The sequence below is a fragment of the Perca flavescens genome, chromosome 14 (genome assembly GCF_004354835.1).
Source record: "Perca flavescens isolate YP-PL-M2 chromosome 14, PFLA_1.0, whole genome shotgun sequence".
NCBI classification, from domain to species: domain Eukaryota; kingdom Metazoa; phylum Chordata; class Actinopteri; order Perciformes; family Percidae; genus Perca; species Perca flavescens.
The window spans coordinates 26,136,378-26,150,654 of NC_041344.1; the positions used below are offsets into that span (position 1 = coordinate 26,136,378).

Genomic DNA, 14,277 nt, shown 5'->3' on the forward strand with positions numbered 1-14,277 from the left:
AATGCTTGGAGTTCAGTCTGCATGTCAGTTGGGAGAATTTGGCAATGGTCCATGACATGTACTACAGTAATCTGATGACAACCATGTGTGCTATACTGGTTTGAAAAGATAAGCCTATGTTGATTTGTTTTAGCCAAAACAGGTTTGGTGAAGAGGAGATTAATGTGTAGCAACCCCCGGGTCTCTCACACAACACACACACACACACACACACACACACACACACACACAAACGTCACAACTCTTTTTAGCTCTCATCTGAAATGAGAACATGCCCTGGGCCGTGCTGGAAGAATGGAAGCCAAAGACAGAATGAGAAAAAAAAAAAGGACAGGGAAATAAAATGAAAAGAGAAAAGCCAAAGGGGAGAACACAGAGTGATAAAAGGCCAAACCAGGGAAGGGGGGGGGGGCGGGATATCGGGAGAGAGAACAAGACAGGGGCTGTGGATCAGCCTCGAGGGTCAGCGGTGTGAAAGAGTTGTGGTTCATTGTAATGTCTCAACCTCTTCCAACTTTCCATCCCTCCCCACCCTCCCACCCCCCCACCTCAGTCCATGGTCGACCACCGGCCCACCCCGCCTCCCACCCACACCCTCCAGCAACTATTTAACATGGAAATTGATTTAAGCAGAAGCTGAGATATCCGCAGTGGGACCCGGGGACAGGTGCCTGCAGTCAGCAGAGGAGAAGCTAATGAGAGGTGAGAGACCCGAGCAGAGCTAACAAGGAAAGCAGAGGAGCACAATGAGATCGGAGAGGAGAGGCAGAAATTAGAGGGACGGGGCACGGAGTAGGGAAGAAATGGAAGTGAAATGGGAGAGAAACGAGGGAGTCGAAATTGTATCATTTCCAGCTCAAGCTCCCAGCCAAGTGAGACGATAAATAAAAAAATAAATGAGTGAGAAAAGTGCGAGTGTTTGTATGCGAGTCTGTGCGTGGGTGTACAGCTACAGGCTGTGGGTTACCAATATATTCTAGTCAGGCAGAAGAACTGTTAGTTCAAATTTTAACCATGTGGAAGGAAAGTTTAAGGTGTAAATTACAGTAAAGCACAATGAAACTGCTGAATAATCTTCAATATTTTCACCTCGCAGAGTTCTCACTCCCAACTCGTCAGATACTGACGCTTGGTCAGTGGCTTTCAGCGTGAGATCAAAATCTGACGATTAAAAAAAATCACCCTTTAGCGTCTGTATGGAACGCAACGGCAGAGCAGCAGCTCGACTGCAGCGCTGTAAAAAGTATTAAAAGGACAATTCCGGCGCAAAACGAAGCTAGGGGTTATTAACTGATGTGTACCTACTCTGTCGCTCTCTGGGACATGTTTTCATGCTAATCGAATGAGTTTGGTGCTTTGACGATGCTACCGCGGACTGCTGGTTAGCTTACAATGCTAGTATTTTGGGGCATAGGGACACTCAAATTAAATCGTTATTTAATACCACTAAAAAGGCTCGAAATATTGAAACCATCCACGACTAACGTTAGCCGTGCAACGTGGAATCTCGACTAGTTATGACTGGTTTTCAAGATGGCTCCCGCAAGTAAACATGAACGCGACTGTCTTTATAATGTATATTTTTAATAAACTATCTGTACACTTACAATGTTGTCAATGCTTTGGTTCACATTTAGGGACCCTGAATATGCTAACGTTATGGTGTGGTGATATTTGGAGCCTTTTTAGTGGTATTAAATAACGATTTAATTTGAGTGTCCCTATGCCCCAACTACTAGCATTGTAAGCTAACCAGCGGTCCGCGGTAGCCTCGTCAAAGCTCCAAACTCATTCGATTAGCATGAAAACATGTCCCAGAGAGCGACAGAGTAGGTACACAACAGTTAATAACCCCAAGGTTCGTTTTGCGCCGGAATTGTCCTTTAAGAGCGACAACGGCAGAGAGTAGTATAAAAAGACCGAAAAGTCCACGTAAGGAGGTTGGTTTGGGGTAGTGGATTGGTCAAACTACACAAGACTTTCACCCCAGGAGACCTGGGTCCATGTTCCGTTCTTGTGCCGCGTGTCACTTAATCGTACATTTTGTAAACCCACCCACGATCCTTTCCTAAACCTAACTGACTGTCACGTTCTTGTGAAGCATGTCAGTTCAACTTACAGTTTTTAAACGACTCCAAATCGGTCCCAACCCAGAGCTTCAAAAAGTGACGCCAAGAGTCCCGACCAAACGCAAATTAGTTTAAAGCCCCACTGCGTCTGACCAACCCGCGGGCTCACCCAAAAGCGTACAAATAACACGGGTTTACACTTTGAAAAAACGTACAATGTGTACGCCAAAGTAAAATTCTTTGTGCATTATATACGTGGAGCGCTCCAATTGAAGTAAGGGAGACCGGTGCGTTTTATATGCACGTGGCTCGCGTCGCCACGTTGTGTGTTATCGCGAGAACAGCGTCACACAAAAACAAAAAAAGGTTGGGCTTAGGAAAAGAATGCAGGGAAAGGCTTTAGTAACACAAGAAAGTCACAAAAACACGGCACATAACAACAAAAACACGCTAATAAACGGTTGGGTTTAGGGAAGAAACATTGGGGAAGGCTTAACAAATAAAAAACACAAGAAAGTCACAAAAACACGCCACATAACCACAAACACACGCTAATAAAACGGCTTAACAAAGAAAAAACAAAGGCTGAAAAAAAGGCTGAAAAGCCCAATCTCCCACGTGAAAGTCCTGTGTTTTACCCATCCACCACCCCAACCAACCTCCTTACATGGTCCCACGTCCCTTTCTATTACAAACGCACCGGTCTCCATTCCTGTAACTGGAGCGCTCCACGTATCTACTGCACGCACAACTTTACTTTGGCGTACACATTGCACGTATTTTCGAAGTGTAAACCCGTGTTATTTGTACGCTTTTGAGTGAGACTGAGCTTGTCTTACTGAGACCCTAAAGGAGACTTTGTGCGTCTCTAACAAACGCCAAAGGCACCTGACCAAGCGCCGTTTTTTTGACGCTCTGGGAGTGAGAATGTGTTGGCGTAACACGGGAGCTGGTGGTCTACTGACGCGCAGAAGTAACCTTACCTAGCTTATTCATAATAACCTTATTGATTTGCTTACTGTCGTAAGCCACGTTACTGCTTTTTGCTGGTGCTGAGCTGGTGCTTCCATTTCAAAAAAGTAACACAGAAAAGAACTGGACTCGCCATTGAAAACCCCAAAGTCACACAATAACACAAATAGACAAAATAGCTTTGATGCACAATTGTTGTACATGAAAAGACATTTATATTGACATGTTATATTCAGTGTAATTTACTGCTGTGTAAACTTGCATGGAGCAACAACCAGTGTTTGCCGTCTGAATGAACTGCTTGAATAGTTGCAGCAGGCTTCTGATTGATCAGTCAACGTTAGGCAATGCTTTAAGCTTCACTCGTGGTGGGCCGTTGTAAACTACTGCCTTGGGTGGCATGGCAACAAAACTCAAAAAAAAAAAAAAAAAAAAAAAGCTTCCTATAGTTGAAATTAGGGCTGTGACGGCATGGATTTGTTTTTCTCACCGGAAAGGAGCAACGTATCACCATAGTCAGTCCCTCCAGAAAAACGCGATTATGCGATCGCATAATTCAATGCATAATCAACCAAAGTCCGCATATTGATGCGGGGGCCGCATTTTTTCAAATACGCCGCACTTTCGCCGCATAAATTGCAGATTTCCGTGCAAAATATGCAGGGCTTGCATGATTTCATAATCCCCGCATTTTCGTTTGCAAAAAAAGTCACATATACAGTACAGGCCAAAAGTTTGGACACACCTTCTCATTCAATGCGTTTCCTTTTTATTTTCATGAATATTTACAAATTGTAGATTATCACTGAAGGCATCAAAACTATGAATGAACACATATGGAATTATGTACTTAACAAAAAAGTGTGAAATAACTGAAAACATGTCTTACATTTTAGATTCTTCAAAGTAGCCACCCTTTTCATTAACCCTGACAAAGCACACCTGTGAAGTGAAAACCATTTCAGGTGACTACCTCATGAAGCTCATTGAGAGAACACCAAGGGTTTGCAGAGTTATCAAAAAAAGCAAAGGGTGGCTACTTTAAAGAATCTAAAATATAAGACATGTTTTCAGTTATTTCACACTTTTTTGTTAAGTACATAATTCCATATGTGTTCATCTATAGTTTTGATGCCTTCAGTGAGAATCTACAATGTAAATAGTCATGAAAATAAAGAAACACATTGAATGAGAAGGTGTCCAAACTTTTGGCCTGTACTGTATCTTAGCAGAAAGTTGAAAATCTTTTTGAAGTGACGTAATTACGCGAACATTGAAAAGCAGGGTGTTGGGGAAATCACTTTTTTTTTCTCCTTTTCATCAAACCGCAGTTTGTGCAAGTTCCCGCAATTTTTGCAAGTTCCCGCAATTTCATTGCATAAATATCCTGCATATTCCATCGCATTTTTTAAGAAAGCGTGTCGCATAATCAAGGATTTTTGCCCGCAACAATCACAAAAAAAACGCTCCGTTATAGCTTAACTTAGAGCGAGAATAGTCTCGCATTGCCAGACCCTCCTTGTGGCGAGTCCACACAGCATTCCAGGATGGGAGAAAGACGTGCTCTGGTTTATTGGCATTTCTTTAAACCAATCACAATCGTCTTGGGCGGTGCTAAGCGCCGAGCAGAATAGCCTCGGGAAGGAACTTGTTTTGGTGGAACGTGTGCTCGTTTAAAAGTTGTTTTTGTCGTGCAACAGAAAACTCAGATTGGACAGATAGTCTAGCTAGCTGTCTGGATTTACCCTGCAGAGATCTGAGGAGACAGTTAACCATAGTCCTCACGAATCCACCGGAGTTTAGAACGCCGACACAAAGGAAGAGGAAGGTGACGGACATCCGGCAGAATATCCGTCGGCACCGAGCAATCCTGGAAGTGAACTGAACTGGCTGAAAGGAGGTCAAAGTAGAGGTCCTACAGTGTTGACAGATCAAAGCGTGGAAGTCGGTCCAAACCGGTCTTTACTCACAGGTCCACACAGCCTCTTTTTTAACTTCAAAGTCACCTCTCCCTTCTGCAAATTGCATTGGGCTTCCCACGAATGCTTCTCCGAAATCACAGTTGAGACAAGGGGGAAGTTAACTTCATTATTTTTGATGGAAATCGGACGTGACAAAGAAGCGGGAGGTCATCACAAGCTGGGCCATTTGAAACCCCATTGGCTGTCCCCCCGCCTTCCACTCTGTACCTGAGCCGAGTCTGTGCATTAAAGACAAGGCCGACTTCAGCGAAAGCCCAAGTCTTATTCATCTCTGCCTGCCACGAGGGGATGGAAGAATTCAAAATGTGAACATGGCGGTGTGCGCTCAACGCACACAGACACCGTTCTGAAGATCAGTGGGATTAGTGAAAGGTCTGGCTGCCGTGAGCTTTCAGATTGTAAACTACGCTAAAATACGGCTGTGTTGCTCTTCAAATGTGATCTCGCAATTTGATAAATGTTATTTAGGAAACATGACAGGTATGACATTTTCTAGCAATAGCCTCCCACACAGAAGATGTAAAGACACCTTTCATTCTGTCTGGCATTCTATCACCTCTCGTCTTTCTGCAGAAACTGATACGCACGCACACACCGAAGCGCTCGCTGTTCTCTTTCACTCCGTCTTTCATTATTAAACGAGCCGAGATGTGCTTTCTTGCATGCACATTTCACTTACTTACACACATGCTTTTGCTCTGGACTATCCTCCTTTGCACCGCAGCATCTAGTAAGTCTTACCATTTCAAAAGTAAGATTCAGCCACTTTATATAGCTGGCCTAATTTATCTACTCCAGTCCCCGCTGAGCACTGCCATCCAGGATGACGACTGGGCCCTGTGCTGACTACACGGCACAGGAGACAGCGGGGGACAAAGTCCCTATGCAAACAGCAACATTTAGTTTGGAAAGTTTGGTGTTCTAATTAACAAAGCCTTAAAAAAAAAGACCTACATAAACGTGTGAGAGGAGCATTTTAACAAGAAAATATATATTTGAGTGCCGAAGTTGCACACACCTCAAATGGCACCTAAAGTAATAGAGAACATATGCGTGAAGCTGTTCCAATGAAAGAACTGAGCATGGACGCATTGAGAGAGCAATGGGCCGCTCGGCTCGGACATGTCAAACAGGGGCGTCAGACTGGGGGACCAAGTACCCAGGGCCCTCATGTGAGGAGGGCCCAAAAAGATGTTAGAATGAATAGCTGTAGATGCGGGGAGTGGCCCATTGAAAATGCCTTTCTACAGGGCCCAGAAATTTTGTGCTACGCCCCTGATGTCAAAGTCCCCCCCCCACCCCTACCCACCACCTACCTGTACATGGAAGCAAGATTCCCAGACTGAAAGAGACACAAAAGAACTACAACCAATGCAGTCGTTTTGCATCTCTTTGTAGTCGTTTTATAACAAGTTTTATAATTAGTTCAAACTTTAAATTTGAGAGCTTCTGTGATGCTAAAACCTGGTTAAAACAGGATATAAAAAAAATAAAAAATAAAAACACATTGGGTTCCTTTAAAGCCCTCCTGACAACAACAAAGGCTTGCACTATAAGGAATCTTAAATGTAGGCCTATGCTTTTTTTTTTTTTTTTTTTTTTTTTAAAAAAAAAGCCTGGCTCAACAGAGATACGTTGCTGGGATAAAGCCAGACATTCCATCGTTTTTTTTTTTTGCAAGAGCATCCGTGCCTTAGTGACGCCCAGGGCTGATTGGTTTAAAAGTCAGAGCATTTTTTTCCACTATGCCAGAATACATAAGCTCCATACTCCATACTCCATGCTCCATGCTCCAGCGCTGTGGAGATAGGTCTGAAAATGAGAGACTAACAACTCGATAACTGCAATCTCCACTTGAATGTCCACAAGTTCCTCAAAAAAAGACCACATAATCCAACCAACATGTCCAAAATACAAAAATGGAATATATGTCTTTCCTTCATAATGGAAAAATACAAATCAGGCCCAAATTAATCAAACTCACCAGACGTAGAGATTGGTAATCTGGCCTGCGCTTGATTTCCATTCCTCTGCTCAATAGGTATGGTCCTCAAATCACACTGCTGTCCTTGTTCACTTCAGTTGGATAAGGTCCAACCATGACAAGGAGCTAAATGCTTCCCCCCCACCTCTCCACTGAAGGCTGCCCACATCCTACATTACTCCTCCATGTGTACCTCCAAAAACATTTCCTTCCTCCCCCCAATCCCTTCTTCTTTTTAAGTTTGTTGGCGGGCTACAGACCAACGCTTAAAGTGCATAGCACCACCTACTGTACCGGAGTGTGTAACATTATGACTCACAGGCCACGCCCCCTTACACATGGGGTGCTTCTGATGGCCCTTATAATAATAATAATAATAACTTGGACTTATATAGCGCCTTTCATGGTACCCAAGGTCGCTTAACAAACAGTGTGTGTGTGTGTGTGTAAAGAAATGTTTTCAGGTGCTGTTTGAACATGGGCAGGGATGGGGCAGAGCAGACGTGGAGTGGTAGACTGTTCCAGAGTGTGGGAGCATTGGCAAAGAAAGCCCTGTCCCCAAAAGTCCGCTACCTGGTGCGGTGAGAAGTGTCCAGCAGGGAACGTGACTGAGTGTAGGGGTGGAGGAGGTCTGTGAGGTATTGTGGTGCGAGTCCATGGAGAGGTTTGTAGGTGAGCAGGAGGATCTTGTAGGTGATGCGTGACTTGACTGTATCTGATAGTTCCTCGACTCCTCGGTCCTCGGCCGTGTGTCTACAGACACAGAAATGGCACATCCTAAGGAAAGCTCATTGTGGGACTGGCTCTAGTGGCTGTAATTCTGTACCAAGGCTGAGTTTCGGCAAAGAGATTTCAGATACAGTATTAGGGGACCACTAAGGTCTATATAAAAGAGACTTCAGATACAGTATTAGGGGACCACTAAGGTCTATATAAAAGAGACTTCAGATACAGTATTAGGGGACCACTAAGGTCTATATAAAAGAGACTTCAGATACAGTATTAGGGGACCACTAAGGCCTATATTAAAGAGACTTCAGATACAGTATTAGGGGACCACTAAGGCCTATATAATAGAGACTTCAGATACAGTATTAGGGGACCACTAAGGCCTATATAATAGAGACTTCAGATACAGTATTAGGGGACCACTAAGGTCTATATAAAAGAGACTTCAGATACAGTATTAGGGGACCACTAAGGCCTATATTAAAGAGACTTCAGATACAGTATTAGGGGACCACTAAGGCCTATATAATAGAGACTTCAGATACAGTATTAGGGGACCACTAAGGCCTATATAATAGAGACTTCAGATACAGTATTAGGGGACCATTAAGGTCTATATAAAAGAGACTTCAGATACAGTATTAGGGGACCACTAAGGCCTATATTAAAGAGACTTCAGATACAGTATTAGGGGACCACTAAGGCCTATATAATAGAGACTTCAGATACAGTATTAGGGGACCACTAAGGTCTATATAAAAGAGACTTCAGATACAGTATTAGGGGACCACTAAGGCCTATATTAAAGAGACTTCAGATACAGTATTAGGGGACCACTAAGGCCTATATAATAGAGACTTCAGATACAGTATTAGGGGACCACTAAGGCCTATATAATAGAGACTTCAGATACAGTATTAGGGGACCACTAAGGTCTATATAAAAGAGACTTCAGATACAGTATTAGGGGACCACTAAGGCCTATATTAAAGAGACTTCAGATACAGTATTAGGGGACCACTAAGGCCTATATAATAGAGACTTCAGATACAGTATTAGGGGACCACTAAGGCCTATATAATAGAGACTTCAGATACAGTATTAGGGGACCACTAAGGTCTATATAAAAGAGACTTCAGATACAGTATTAGGGGACCACTAAGGCCTATATTAAAGAGACTTCAGATACAGTATTAGGGGACCACTAAGGCCTATATAATAGAGACTTCAGATACAGTATTAGGGGACCACTAAGGTCTATATAAAAGAGACTTCAGATACAGTATTAGGGGACCACTAAGGCCTATATAAAAGAGACTTAGGGGACCACTAACAGACTTCAGATACAGTAGGGGACCACTAAGGTCTATATAAAAGAGACTTCAGATACAGTATTAGGGGACCACTAAGGTCTATATAAAAGCATCGAAAGAGCACCATGTCATGGGACCTTTAAGCTATATACACGTAGTGCTATTGAACATTTGTTTGTAAGATCAATTCATTGTGTGGTTGTTGTGTTTTTTTTTGTTTTGTTTTTTATAAATGGGATTTGGAAAAAAAACAAAAACTTTTTGAATGTAATTAGCTTTATGCTTTGATGCTAAACTTTTGAATGAACTCCAAAAAACACTTCTCCCAGTGACCTATATCCTAACCTATATCTATACAGTGTGAACATTAGTGTCAGTGCAGACTGCTCACTACAGTAGCCATCTCTATACATCTTATACAAAGCTTCCCCTTTCAATTGCCCTGATTGGCCGACTGGGCTGTCCTGATGAAGCAGCAGCTGATGTGGTTCTGTGGGAGCCTGATTGGCTCCGTCTTCACAGGCATCAGCATGCCATGTTCCTCTGGTGGTGTGAATCTGCCAGAGGACGCACAAGACGCAATCCAGCTGTCCACCATGTCTGCCCACACTATCTCCACCTCTAACACACTCACACAGCATTTTAACACATCCCCCCCACCCCATCAAAAAGACAGGACAGCCTGGCCTCCTGTTTTCACCTTATTCCATCTATTCTCCCACGTATGTGAACGCACCACGCCAGTTGACCGCGCGGAGGTGGGGAGAAACAGCAGACGGCGAGGCAGCCGAGAGGAAACATCACAGACCGATACACGGCTCGCTCATATTCAAGTCTTACTTTTATTGATCATTGCACAGCAACATTTACTTTCTTTTCCACCCTCGTGCTCATGACAGATCATCGATTCAAACAAAAGGAGATGGCTTCCGCGCCATCACGTATCTTTCATCGGATTATCGGAGACACCAAAATCATTATTTTAGACATAATGGCACATAAAGACTGAAAAATGATCTGTTTTGGATATGGCCCGTTGACATTTCATCTCAAATGATGGTTTCTATCCTAATATGTAATGTTCCATCCTCTAAGCTGCTAGCTTTTTCAATAAACTAAATGGAGCCTCTGACTTGGCTAATGCTGCCTCTGACCAGCGAATCGGGACAGAGAAACTTGTTTTTAATACGGGAAAGTGCAGTTTTGACCTCTAAATGTAACTCGGCACCACAGGCAGCCGTAAAAACCATCAGTGATAATGGCAGAAAATGGCATAGAGGGGAATCAGATCAACGGAGGCATGATGGATAGATGGGAGGGAAGTTAGTAATGTCTGTCTTCACCCTCTGTCCCTGTCCTCACATGCAGCTCTGCTCCCCGTGTCCATCTCGCTGAATTATCATACTTGGATGCTGAAGCGCTGAGAACAGGCCAGCGTTGGTTATGAAAGCGCTGCACATTTTTTTGCGGGGAGCTTACATGCGAGTACATGCAAAATAGGCTGCTACATTAGCATTTGATATCCTCGGGGGCTGCACAGGCCGTGCAGTGCCAAGTTGTGGCAGTGTGTGTGTGCGCGCGCGTGTGTGTGTGTGTGTGTGCATGTGTGCTCGCGGTGAACTCGGCCTCAGCGAGATAGTGATCCACTCTCTCCGGGTATCTTTAATTCTCGAGCACTGAGTCAAATTTCACCCGGCAATAAAGGCATGGATACTAAATAACACGCAGGCAGAATGTAAATTTTTTTTTTTTTTTTTTAAAGAATACTTGAAATGCAGATGTCACACAATTCTCCCTGAATGGGAGAATAACAGCTTGCCTTGTAGAATTAAAATACGTTTTATTTTTTTCCCCCTCTCATTCTAATTCATGGAGTTAATAGAAATAAAAAAAATCAACTTCACAGCCTGCTATAACAGGAGTGCTCATTTTACGGTAAATCAGGCTATATTAATTACATTTGCTGGAAGGGGGGGGCGGAAGCTGTGTATAGCAGCGTGCAATCGGCAAACGCTTCAAGTGGGTGTCTTCCGTGTTAGAAAATAATTACACGAGCATAACGCATTGCGATTCAATATAGACATGGATATGTAGAAACTGTAGAAGAAGAATAAAATAGTCCACATAAAATGAGAGTCTCTTTGTTTTTTTTCCTGGATTCCCAGCTGGCTGAATGTCTTCGCTGACCAGCTGCAGCCTTTAGTCCTGGTCCAGGGGGAGTCGGAGCCAGATCCTCTCAACCCTGCACTTTATCAGCTGGCTCCTGTGGGTCACTTGGCAGCGGGCCACCGCAGGCCCTCCCTGCCTGGGACAGAATTTGGCCTCGGGCTACTCCTTTCAACGGGGCTCTGACAGGGTCCCCCTCTGACACCTCTTCTCCTCCCGCTGGTTCCGTTTCAGGAATCGCTCTCGTTTGACTTCTCTCTGTCAAAGAGAGCCTTCCAGCTACGGATCCTCATTAGTCACTGTCCCCGAGACCGCGCTGACGCCAGCGTCGCCTCCTTCCCTGCAGCCACACACACAGACACACACACACACGCCACAATTCACAAGCACTGTCAAAAGCGAGGCGACTTACAGGAGCACGGCAATCATCAGAATCAACCAACCTTTGAAATGCTGGGAATATATATATATATATATATATATATATATATATATATATATATATATATATATATATACATACATATACAATATAAAAACGTGCTGCTGCTGCTGCATTATGTTACACTGGCTGAAATGCCCAAAGGCATCTTGCAAAATGCTCTTTTGGGGAAATGGGAAATGACCATATCAGTGGTTTTGAATGTTTTAGACCATTACCTACAAATTGTGTATACTTCCCGTTACAGCTCGAGATGGCTAATCCATCACATTTTTAAAGCTGGTGCTGCAAGCAGGGACTAAAAACTCCCCCAGTTGCTAAAAAAAGCACTACTGAGTCAATATTGGAAAAACCAAATATGTACTCTTGCTTATGTACAGCAAATAGCTTAGCTTAAAAAGGTCTTTTTTATTATAAAGCAGGTTTATAATAAAAAAGGAGGCGCCATAGAAATACTGTACATACTGGGGGGAAGGAAGACCCATATTCAAAAAGTTTCAATAATCACAAATTTGGGTTTCTTTCAACCAAATTGTCCAAAAAGAAATAAATAATAACGTGGACATTTCCCTACGACGCTCTTCACAAATAAAGTAAATAATCAGTTCACTACTTTCATTAAATTTGGGTGTTTAATTCAATTTTATAGCATTTGAAAAAAATTAAAAGATCGCTGAAAAAAGTGACAAAAATGTTGGAAAAAACCACAAAAAGGCCTATAACCGTTATTTCCCCATTTTTTTGGGATCAATAAAAATCTATCCATCTATCGCAAAAAAAAAAAAAATCTGTAAAAAGTGACAAAACGTGACAAAAACATTGGGGGAGGTTGCTGACAATGCCGAGGACAGCGGTCGAGCAGCTGAGCAGACGGAGAGCAGAGTTGGCGACTCGGCAGTCCGCTAACTTGTTGCTCTCTCTATTTTCTAGTTTCTAGTTTTAGGCTACGAAACGTGCACGCACGCTGAAATTCAACCGTGCGGTTTTATCGGGATAAAGCTATAGACAGAAGGAGACTCCGCTAGCTGCTAGGCTAAAGTGCAACGGTAAACACTGCAGCGGTGACGTTGATGTGTCCACCTCGGCTGAGAACGAATCAATGTCTTTTCCTTCCCTGCCGCTAAAACGGAGCCTTTCAGACAGAGGGTGAATACAGCAGAGTTTCCCCACACATTGACCAATTTGAGGCGGTGCGCCACACAATCAACACCAACCGCCACATATTGCGTTTTGTTATTATAATTTTTTTTTTAAACGCTATTTAAAACACGCGCGTATTCGTTCAGCTGAATTTCCTTTCCCTGCTCTCCTCCGTCTGAGACACACACACACACACACACACACACACACACACACACACACACACACACACACACACACACACACACACACACACACACACACACAGTCTCCATCAAAACGAGAGAAGACGGCTGGCGAAAGTTCACGAAAGGTTGGTATCTCGTGAACACCTTTATACAATCACACATTAAAAAGTCCTATAAAAAATATTTTATATTGTGAATACAATGTCGTCAGAGTGTCAATGTTGGAGTCCCGACCCGACCCTTAGCAAACAAGCGTTAACTAGTTAACTAGTCGCAAGTTTGCGGTAAAATGCAGTTGGGTTGTACACTATATGTAGCGGCTGTGAATCAAATAAACGTATTATAAATAATGTTATATTTTTTTACTCTTATATTTTTTTACTCTTACACTGAATGTCTGCTGCTTCAATCCAGAGGAGTACTGAAAAGGATTTGTTGAGGATGAGGACCAGCCTGAACCGGAGGTATCGGTCTGAAACAGATCTCAACAGCCCGACCAGTGGAATTAGTTACGTTATTAATTTGTTTACAATATTTTCAGGCTTCAACCAGTGCTGCTCAAACAGAAAGACAGGGTCACTGAGAGAGAAATAGATAGATTTGTAAGGCATTGAAGAAAGAGTAAGAGAGGAGGACAGCATCCAACAGCGTGTTCTCCTCAGTTTTTCATACGGGATTGTTACGAAAATAAAGTTTTTCACCCCCTCCCGCCCCCCGTGCCACAAATTGCTTTCTAATCTGTTGGAAACACTGTACAGGTATATTCAGACAGACAGTATGAGAAAAAGGAAGTGATTTTTTAACATTAAAGCATGTCAACATCTTCTGGTAGAAACCAAAAATACAAGTTTGAGCCTGAATGTGAGAAGTGGGACCTTTAAAGACTGGAAACAGAGGTCAACAGCTAGCCTGAGCCCGTACAAACAGTCAAAGGGTGAAGTGTAAAAACAACTTGCAGTTTTACAGGGAGGTAAGCTACAGACTATTTCTTTCTGGTGAGGACCAGTTGCCAGGCAACCAGAGGAGAATCCAGGATGTTACCGGTCCGTGGTTACCGGTTGATGATTTAACACATGCGTTTGTGTACGGAAGGCCGATTTCGTTAACTTTGGACATAGCCGGCTAACTTTGGACATAGCCAAGGACACAAATGAGCCGATATCCCAAAATGTCAAACTGTGATCTTAGGTGTCCGAGTGTCCGTGAATGTGGCAAAAGGGAAAAATAAAAATAAAAATAAGCTCTGCTGGCTACAAAAGCAATTAACTCTCCTGTTTTCTGCATTTTCAAAA

General features: G+C 43.1%; 1 protein-coding gene across 1 annotated transcript in view; it reads right to left on the reverse strand.

Moving 5' to 3' along the window:
* The window catches only part of LOC114568658 (uncharacterized), a 61,876-nt gene extending 54,659 nt beyond the window's left edge, over nucleotides 1–7,217 (reverse strand). Inside the window, exon 1 of the mRNA XM_028598268.1 lies at nucleotides 7,008–7,217. Coding sequence (XP_028454069.1) covers nucleotides 7,008–7,049 — 42 coding nt within the window. The 5' untranslated portion in view covers nucleotides 7,050–7,217. The remainder of the gene's footprint in view (nucleotides 1–7,007) is intronic.
* Between the last annotated feature and the right edge of the window lie 7,060 nt (nucleotides 7,218–14,277).